The sequence below is a fragment of the Pholis gunnellus genome (assembly GCF_910591455.1).
Source record: "Pholis gunnellus genome assembly, chromosome: 5".
Classification (NCBI taxonomy): domain Eukaryota; kingdom Metazoa; phylum Chordata; class Actinopteri; order Perciformes; family Pholidae; genus Pholis; species Pholis gunnellus.
In genome coordinates this window covers 14,778,599-14,788,430 of record NC_136531.1, presented here as the reverse complement: position 1 = coordinate 14,788,430, position 9,832 = coordinate 14,778,599, and the positions used below count along the sequence as shown (strand labels likewise).

The window sequence follows — 9,832 nt, the reverse complement described above, 5'->3', positions numbered from 1 at the left end:
TCCCCACTTTTAAACGCAACTCAATATTGTATTTTGTCCTGACTGTGGGAGGGTAACTGTGTGTGCTCATGAGTGTATTAGCGCCAAGTTAAGCCCCCATGATCATCAGCAGAGTGAGTGAGGACTTTCTGCTTAATTGTACCACCAGCACATATGGCTGCGGTGTACAATGTCATGCTTTTGATTCCTCATCATGTGCAGCTGTTATCAGATGCTCTTCATTTGCTAAGCATATTTACCATGAGCAGTATGCTGTCATGGATGAGACAGAGAATCCTTACTCTGAAACTAAATTAACGCTTAAATGCATTTTAATCTAGAGAGCTCGTTTGGGAATACATTTACAGTTAATGGCGTGTTTATTAGCAGAGTCATGCATGTGAATTGTGGTATAATGAGGTTCGGGAAAGGGTTGGCCTCAGCACACAGCAGATTTTGGCTGTGCATCGGGTGCTGCAGTTCTGATGCTGGCCATGGTGGGGTGCTAAGACACAGGGGGGGCAAATGGACGCACTTTGTGAGTAAAGCGTATGAGAAATGAAAAAGACGAGTGAAGTAATGACACTTCTCAGACGCCGATATGAATTCTTCCACTTTATTTATCATCCAATGGTCACACTGTTACCATACAAAACCAACTTCCAACATGGAACTGCATTGGAATGTGATTATTTTCAATACGCACACACACATTCAATACCAAAATTAAATACACTTGTTTTATAAAATAAACAGGGCAGAGGCAAAGAGACACATTAAGTGATATTAAGACATGCAGTGACAAATATAAAAAATAGACATTTCTTTTCTTTTTCTGTACAAACATACATGGACACATATAAATATATAGAAGTAAAAAAGAGTGTATTTTTAAAATGCAAAGGTCAAGTTGTACAGTTACATTCCATAATAACAAAACAGGAGACATAGCACGATATTCAAGTGAGTTTGCCTTTTTCCACAGACACTGTACAATATTGTACACTGTAAAAGCAGAAATTAGATCACACAACTGTTGGTTCCTCCCTGTGGAGTCTGTTCACACTGCAGTAAACACTACGAATGAAGAAAGCGTACAGTTTTTGTTGGTGGATCTCCTTTGAAATCAGTCATTCAAGCAACTTTCGGAGAGACCGTAATAACAACTGAGCAATCTGTTCTTTGAGTGCTCGGTTTGATGCCTTTAAGTCGCCTCGATCACGACTTCTGTGCTGTGTTTTACTTTTCTCTGCGAGTCTCTCAGCACTGAGCTGTTAAGAGTATATTTGGTAAAATAAACAAGACAAGCATTATAGTGAACAAGGAAACAGTCATCATAACGTTGATATATGTTGACACAAAGAACAAGCGTTTGCCAGAATGAGGTGAAATGTGAAACCATGCTATGCCTTTTTCGTCTCTAGTTCTGTCTGACGTCCTTCAGCAGTTTGTTGATCTCGTGGACCAGCTCGCTAGCGTCCATGCCGGCCTCATGTCGGCTCTCACTGCGCTTGCCGCCCTGATGGAAGACGCCATCAAAGTCATCTTCCTCGTAATTCTCTGGGATTTCCTCCATGGCTGGCAGCCATTTGAGATGTGGCGGCTGTCCGTTGGTTGAGGTGGGAGTGGAGTTGGAGGATGATGATGGAGAAGGAGAGGAGGCGACATGATTGGTTCCCGCTGGTCCGCTTCCAGGATTTAGATAGTGGGTATTGGCCGCCCATGCAGCCACACCTGGGGGGTAAGCGGGACCTTTCCCACCTGGCAACAATCCTCTCCGGTTGTCTTGAGGGACAGCATTGTTACTATGGTTACCTGCAATGTTTCCACCACGCCCACTTCCTCTCTCAGCGGTTGATGAGGACGAGGGTGGGCTTGTTTCAGTGCACTCTGCGTATGAGTCCATATTAGGGGGGAGGAGCCGCTGGAACACAGAGTTCATCTCTGCGAGGAGGGAGCCAGCCCCTCCTCCAGCCGCACAAGCGTCGCTTCCTCCTCCGGCGACTATTCCCCCGGCCCCCTCCTCTTCATTCCCAGACTCCTTGCCAAAAGTGGAGAAGCTCTTGCGCCGCTCCGAGTCAACGGAGGACTGGTCATCGTCGAGTGGAGGCTGCTGGGAGGCCTCCTCCCCGGGGATGTACATGTTGTTGCGGTAGTCAGAGGAAGCCGGCGAGGAGAGGGGGGGCATCCAGCACTGGTCAGAGTGTCCCAGGACGCGACATTCATCCGTGCACAGTCTCATAGCTAAACCAAGACAAAAAAGACATAGAAAGAGTTAGGAGCAGATCCAGCCGAAAAAAAGCTGTACATGGAACAATAAATAGAGAAGGAAAACGGAATGACTGCAAAACAAAGCAGCTCAGATAAACCAGATGTTTAAAGCCCTGGGGTTTGTTAAAAATATTTGTTTAATATTTGGTTAATGTTTCATACAGTTCTTACAGTCTTCAGTCTCCTTATCTTATCATATTCCTGCTTAGAGGACCAGATTGGTGATATTTACAGCTTACAGCACAAATAACCGGGTAGCGCCAGGTATGGAAACAATCACAAGAACTAAATAAATAAATGAATAATTGCAAGATCCCGCATGAATTGCATCACAGGTAGATGTTAATGTAATATTTGGCTGCTCTGCCAAGCATGCACGCATCTCCCGACTACGCGGCTGAGGCAGGGATTTGCTTGTTTAGTTCTTTTGTCATATCTAGCATGAATAGCCACATTTGCCTATCTAAATAGAAAAATCTAAACAAATTAAATCTATTGAAGAGAAACAGGGATAATCCTCCTTTTCGGTCCATTATCTCCTTCCCACTCCCTTTTTTCATATTATCAGGAAGGGAAGGGGAGGTAGGAGGGGTGCAACACCTCTAAGTCTTTCTCAAAGGGAGAAAAAAAAGAGATAGAGAAAGACTGCCCATGTCCACCACCCCTCCCTTTATCCATCTCAATAAAGATAGAGAATACATTAACAAGTACAGAGGAGCGAGAGATGCCGAGGAGCTCTCAGGCATGTAGGAGAGAGTGAGAGAGGGACAGACTAAGTGAGGGAGAGAGAGAGAGAGAGAGAGAATAACATCATTCTAAAAGCAATTACTATGAATTCTCCTCAGTTCAGACATGAAAGCGCACCACTGTCACTCATCAGGGGAAAAAAAGAGAAAGAAAAGAAAAAGAAGGAAGGACAAAAAAAACAAAAAACTGCACACTGAGACACATACCGATGAGTGACAGGCGACTCATCTCCGCTCCGGGGAGGATTTTACAGACACGACTCTAACTTAGGGGCAGATAACGTGCACACACACACACACCTACACACACACACACACACACACACTCACAAACACACACGCAATAACAGAAACACACTGTAACCTCTCTCAGTGTGATAACGAGCGTGGAAATGAAGGCTCTGTGAAAGAATGGCGATGAGTACAATGGGGATTGTGTTGGCAACAGGGTGAATTGAGTGGCTGTATAGACAGGTGTACAGACAAATAATGGGCTTGGGCCTGGTGCTGTCCATGGTGCTGAAAGGTGTCAGGTAGGAGGTAAATTAGAAGGCTGGGTGTGCTCTGGGTTAATGCACTGCTAGTTAATTAAGCTTTGGTCTCCGAATCTGAGAGAAACGTCTCAATCTTCTAATGTCTTAGAGAACCTATTAAGAACCTTTTGATCAAGGTCGAAAGTTGGATGTCGATAGATAGGACGTTTTGCAAACTGTCGTTATCGGAAGAACTGGGCTCTGATAGTGGCCGATGGTTGCGCAGCCACTACCTGTCAAAAGGGGACTTATCTCACCGTTTAGCATGGAGGCTCCATACGCATAATAAGGTCCACAGAAAACATCTGTGTGCATGTGATTAACTCCCGCCAATAATCTAATATTAAATACCCCATGAAATGGCACATATAGGAACAGCTAAATTTACAGCGAGCTGAATAAGATAAAATAAAAAAGATAAAAGTTATCTCTCGAATATATGATGCAACACCATCAGCTCTTGATAGGTATCGGCCGATTAATTGGCTATCTGCTTTTTCCTACTCCAAACTATCATTATATTTGGTCCACCTCTAGATCAACCCGAAACAAAATCCATCAGAAATATGAAATATGACTTCACACATTTCTTTTGCACGAAACGATATGGCTAAGGTGCTGTGCTCTGAAGTTGAGGTGATAGTTAAGTGTGAGCGGCTGCTGTAAAAGGTGTTAAGTATATGCGACTCAGCTGGATAGAGCCAATTTGTCAAGTTGTGGTAAGAAGGGTGCAAAACTCTGTGTGTGTGTGTGTGTGTGTGTGTGTGTGTGGAGATGAGGGGGGGTGTTGTGGAGAAACTAGCAGGATGGGATGATTACCTGGGTGGAGTCGATGGTGCATTTCGAGGTGGATCAGGTCAGAAAAGCCCTCCCCCAGCAGCAGCCTGTCCACGGGGGATTCCCGACCCATGTCACAGTCACTGTCTCCTGCCTCGCTGTCCCCACGGCCACTGTCCTTCAGGCTGAACTTGTCCATGTCTTGTAATGCATATCTGAGGGAGACAAAAAGCAAGAAAGGTTACAAACACATATGGGTACCAATCCGTCGGAGATACTGTATCTGAAAAACAATGTTGCAAGTTCTCCTTTTGCATATACAAAGCAGAATGCATTGTGTTTTGCAGGCCTGATAGAATCAATCTGTCCTGGGGACTAACGACAAATAAATCCATCATATAAAATTTAAGGCTGCTTCTGGATCCTGTCAAATCTCGACGCAAGCCTCGGCCCATAAATCCTACCCGCAGGTAGATCCCATCAATAAATCTATGACAACAGCCACTGGGGGCATCAATAAATATATCATCCAGAGATCATACGGGGATATATTATGATGAAAGTAATGACAGATGCACATTTTACAACATGAGCCCAATTTTTTAAAGAAGAGTACCAGTAAAAAATGTTGTGACCTTTGGAAAAATGAGTTGCATACTTTTGACTTGAATGATATTGGCATGATAACAGTTGGAATATGAAAAAAAAAAACATAAACACGCCATAAAACCATGATCTACATGTAACTGACCAACTGACAGGCACAACTTCACAACAGGTTTTTGGAACATGTAATACATAATGAAAAAACAAGTGGTTTAAAAAGTAAACAAAGGGTAATCCTTTGGGGGGGGGGGGGGGGCTGAGGGATAGGGGGTAAATTACCTGTAGCTGCGGGAGTATTTGTTGCCACGGAAACTGGGTCTGGGCTGGTACTGGCCCTGATGGAGCATGGACAGAAGCTGTGAGACTTGCTACATCCAAAAATAACAAAACAAACAAAAAGAAAACAAACAAAAAGAAACAGAAAAGGGGGGGATGAATAACAGATGGGAAATTGAGGAGGAAAAAAAAAGAGAGACAAGACAGAAGACAAAATAATGGATGAGTAAACACAAAATGGATGATGGAGAAGCTGCTGAACATGAATCAGACAAAATGGATGATGTTGGGTGGGGGGCTAGTTGAATGTGGAGACAAATGACTGAGGGGCGAGTTGTGGTTATGATAGAGGTAAAGGGTGCAAACAAAGTAAAGACAAAGACACATATATAATCATCAACGGTTTTAATAAGAGTGTGTAGTGTGAACTACAGGGCGGTGCTGAAGTCACAGTCGCACATTAGTTAATTTGCTCAAATATAGAAGGATGTGTGAGGATGAGATAGCTGGTGTGTGTGTGAGAGAGTATGTGTGAATGAGAGAAACTGAGAGAGAAAATTTGAAAAGGAGGATGAGGGACCAAAATTGAAATTTCTGTGAATAATTTACTTCTGTGTGTTTGTGTGTGTGCTCACCTCCACTGGTGGAGTTGCATGCGCCAGTTCCAGTGCAAAGCTCTCTGGGATGTGATTGGACGAGATGGTCACCAGGCTGTTTAGTGATTGGCGGCTGTGGTGATTCTGCCGGCTCCCCATCTGGGCTCGGTCCATGGGGGGCGTGGCCGAAGGCGAGCGGTGGTGAGCCCTGATTGGCAGGGTGCCGTTCACCGTGGGAACCAGGGTGATATCACCTTTGTGGATTTGGCGCGAGGGCTTCTTGGGATGATGCTGGTGGGTCGATTCTGCTACCCGACAGTTGTAGGAGTGTCTTGTGTCCTTCTTCTCCCGGTTACAGCGAGTGGCGAACACCACCATGATGACCAAGAGCACGGTGCAGATGGCCGCCAGGGAGATGATGATAATCAGGGATGGATCGAGAGAAGATTCCCCCTGGCCCATCACCTGGACGTGGTTCTCCATGTTCTCATACAGGGTGATTTTTATTGCCGCTTTAGCAGTGAGGCTCTCCCTTCCATGATCTCTGACCATGACTGTCAACTCGGCGTGCTCATGAGGGAAGTTCTCCAGGCTGGCGTTGGCGTGGATTTCACACGTTCTTGGGTCAATAATGAAGAAGCCCTCTTCGTTACCACTGACAATAGAGCAAATGAGCTCAGCGTTGACCCCTGTGTCGCGATCAGTCGCCCTGACCGCGGTTACTAACTGTCCGGCCTCTGTGAACTTTGACGCGGGCACATCAGCAGTGAAGTTCCACAGCTGGGGGACCACGATGACTGGAGGGTTGTCATTCTCATCCAGAATATTCAGAATAACTGTGGCGTTGCTGAGCAGTAGTGGTTTCCCTGCGTCTTTGGCTTGCACAACAAAGGAGATGCGACTAACATCCTCGCGATCAAATGTACGCAGTGCATATATGGCCCCGTTTGAGGGGTCAATGGTGACGTAGGTGGAGATGGAGCTCCCGTGGACAGAGTTCTCCATGATGGAGTAGCTCACCTGTCCATTGGTGTCCAGATCAGGGTCAGTGGCCAAGATGGATGTCAGATATGCTCCAGGAGCATTGTTCTCTGATTTGAAGATCTCATATTGGCCTTTCTCAAAACGTGGTGGGTTGTCATTTTCATCAGTCACATGTACAGTGAAATGTTTGACAGTAGAGAGACTGGGGGTCCCTCTGTCCTCTGCTACCACTGTCAGACTGAACTCTGACCTCTTCTCTCGGTCCAGAGACACATTGGTCAAAATCATGTAGTTGTTCTCGTAGGACTTCTGCAATTTGAAATATCCTTGACCATGAAGTTTACACTCTACCTCTCCATTCAACCCAGAGTCCAAGTCCTCCACCCTTACCAAAGCTACAAACGTGTCCAAAGGAGAAGCCTCGGATATGTAAGCTGCATCCCCATTCCCCTGAGAGGACATGAGATTGATGCTGATGTCTGGTTTATTGTCGTTCACATCTACCACTTTGACCAGGATCTTGCAGTGTGCTGGCATGGAGTTCGGACCCATGTCCTGCGCTTGAACGTCAATGTCGTACGAGCTCACGGTCTCATAGTCCACGCGCCTTATGAGGGTCAGGCGACCGCTGTCGGGGTTAATCTTGAACGTCTCCATTATTTTGGGCGACACGTGACTGCTGAATGAGTAGATTATTTTGGCGTTAGTGCCGTCATCCGCGTCAGTGGCGTTTAAGTCAATGAGCAAAGTGCCAACAGGTGCATTTTCTGGGAGACTAATGACATAAGATGACTTGTCAAAAATCGGGCTGTTGTCATTTGAGTCAGCAACACTGATTTTGAGGAGGGTCGAACCCGTTCTCGAGGGAACGCCCCTATCAGAAGCTGTGTATTGAAGTTCATAACCGGAGCGCACCTCCCGGTCCAGCTCCCTGAGCACCACCAGCTCTGCATATTTAGCCCCGTCAGTCCTGGACAGGATGTCGATCTTGAAAAAGTTGTTGGTCTCTAAGGCATACGTGTAGAGCGAGTTCTCCCCGACATCGGGGTCTGTGGCGCTGTCCAGGGGAATGCGCGCCCCCACGGCCGCGCTCTCGGAGATCTCTATGGGGACTACGGCGCGGGCAAACTGGGGTGCGTTGTCGTTGATGTCCAACACCTCCACCTCAACGTGAAACAGCTGCAGGTGCTCCGTGGGGAGTGTCAGCACGTCGAATTGAATAGAACAGTTGAGATTCTTTTCGCAGAGTTTCTCGCGGTCAATCTTTGTCCTGATGCTGATTTCTCCGTCCTGCTCGCGCACCGCTAGGAACGACGAGCTCCCTCTTTGCATAGCCCTGAAGCGGAGCGACACTGAGCTCGGAAGTTTAGCAAGAACATCCGCAACATCGTCCCTCAAACGGGCAATAACCGTGCCAACCTTCTGCTCCTCGTCAACCTGATATTTCAGTGTCTTACCGGTGACGTGTTGTGATGCCAGCGTCAAAACAGCCAGAAATGTCCACATTTTTGACAGAAATAGTCCTTTCATTTTTCCTGGTTGCATTTTTGTTGAAGTCGCAAATAGATCACAAAGAACAGCTCCAAAAATGCAGCACAGGTCAATCCCAGTTTTAACTCAAAGCTGTGCTCCCTCAATCAGCAGCTGCATGTCTCTCTCCACGGAGCGAGGAGCGAAAAAGAAAATATGTTAAACGAAGCTGACTCAAGTTGTTCTAATTTCCATAAAAACACATCCACATTTGTAGCTATCTGTTCTTCCTTTATCATACAGATATGTTGCGCGCATCCAGAGAGTAGGAGAACCAGCTGAATGCCACTGAAATATGTGCGCCTTTCCTCCCTCTCTTTCCTGCGTCTGGTCTGTGCGCCGTGCGCTCTGCTCAGCTCCCTCTCCCCGTTTGAGGTGCCTCTGCACACAGACTTGCCCAAAATAACCCGCCTCAAACCAACTAGTTGTACAACAGCTACAGCCCCCTTTTCACATCCCAGGAAAGACAAACGCTTCTTGAATGAAAAGCTGGCTGGTGGCCACTCAAACTCCAGAGGAGAGGAGGAGGAGGCGCATGAGAGGGGGAGGAAAAAGAGAAAGTGCGGGTGTGTTGGGGGGTAAACCGCCCTTAGGGGTTCACTCTCCTCACTTTTCAGAGTAACGACCATGCGCCTACAATGAACAGGAGAGAAAATAAACTCTAGAAGAAAACATTCATTCAAAAAGCTTAACCTGCCGTTTTTCACTGCTATAAAACCACAGGAAGGTTTACGAGTTTCTCGCTTCGGGTCTGTTCACCCCAGACAGCGTGGAGACACATATAGTCTATTCTCATTCGGCAAGACAAAGATATAGTCGCCTCAATCACCAGCATTGTCAGCCAGCACCTTACAAGCCTTGATAGACACACTTTTGATATATAACATATAACCCAGCCCGGCCATAACCAGCTGTCCCCACTGTCGCACTGGATGCCTTAGTTGGCATTAGTGTGTAAGCATGACATGAGCTTATATTAAATCTAGTCTTCCTGTGGTCTTTCAAGTGGCAGCTGACTACCCTCGTCTTCATGCAGGCACTCTGTTGTAGATGTTCAATATATATATATACATATATATATATGTATATATATATATGAAGATATATATATAAACATATATATATAGGCTATATATAAATATATATATATGTATATATATATATATATATATATATATATAATTATTTATTTCACATGCGTCTCATCTGTCTGTCTGTGGGTGAGAGTATAAGGCGGGTAAGATGTGTGGCGAATCGCGTTGAAAGAGAGCCGGACTCTAATGAATGCCTTTAAAGAGTTGGTCACGCCGAGGAACAGCTCCGTCCCCGTGCACAAATCTGTTTAACATCACTTCAAACTCCCCGCAGGATGTTTCTTTTTTTTTGTTGATAACAAGCACATGCAGCGTCTAAAACACACCAGCTCGGGCAAGCGTTTAAAGACCAACAACAGATGAATGAAGAATCGCAGGGAGAGAAAGAGGGTGAAAGAGATCTAAGGTTCAACGAATGTGCACAACTGGGACCGTGCATT

At 45.8% G+C, this 9,832-nt stretch overlaps 1 protein-coding gene across 1 annotated transcript; it reads right to left on the bottom strand.

The window, feature by feature from the left end:
• Positions 1-596: 596 nt before the first annotated feature.
• On the bottom strand, positions 597-8,313 carry pcdh18a (protocadherin 18a; the record flags this gene model as incomplete). The annotated part of the gene is made up of 4 exons (XM_079158982.1): positions 597-2,223; positions 4,349-4,521; positions 5,192-5,280; positions 5,824-8,313. 4 exons carry the CDS (start codon positions 8,311-8,313, stop codon positions 1,400-1,402), a joined length of 3,576 nt encoding a protein of 1,191 aa, XP_079015108.1. The 3' UTR covers positions 597-1,399.
• Between the last annotated feature and the right edge of the window lie 1,519 nt (positions 8,314-9,832).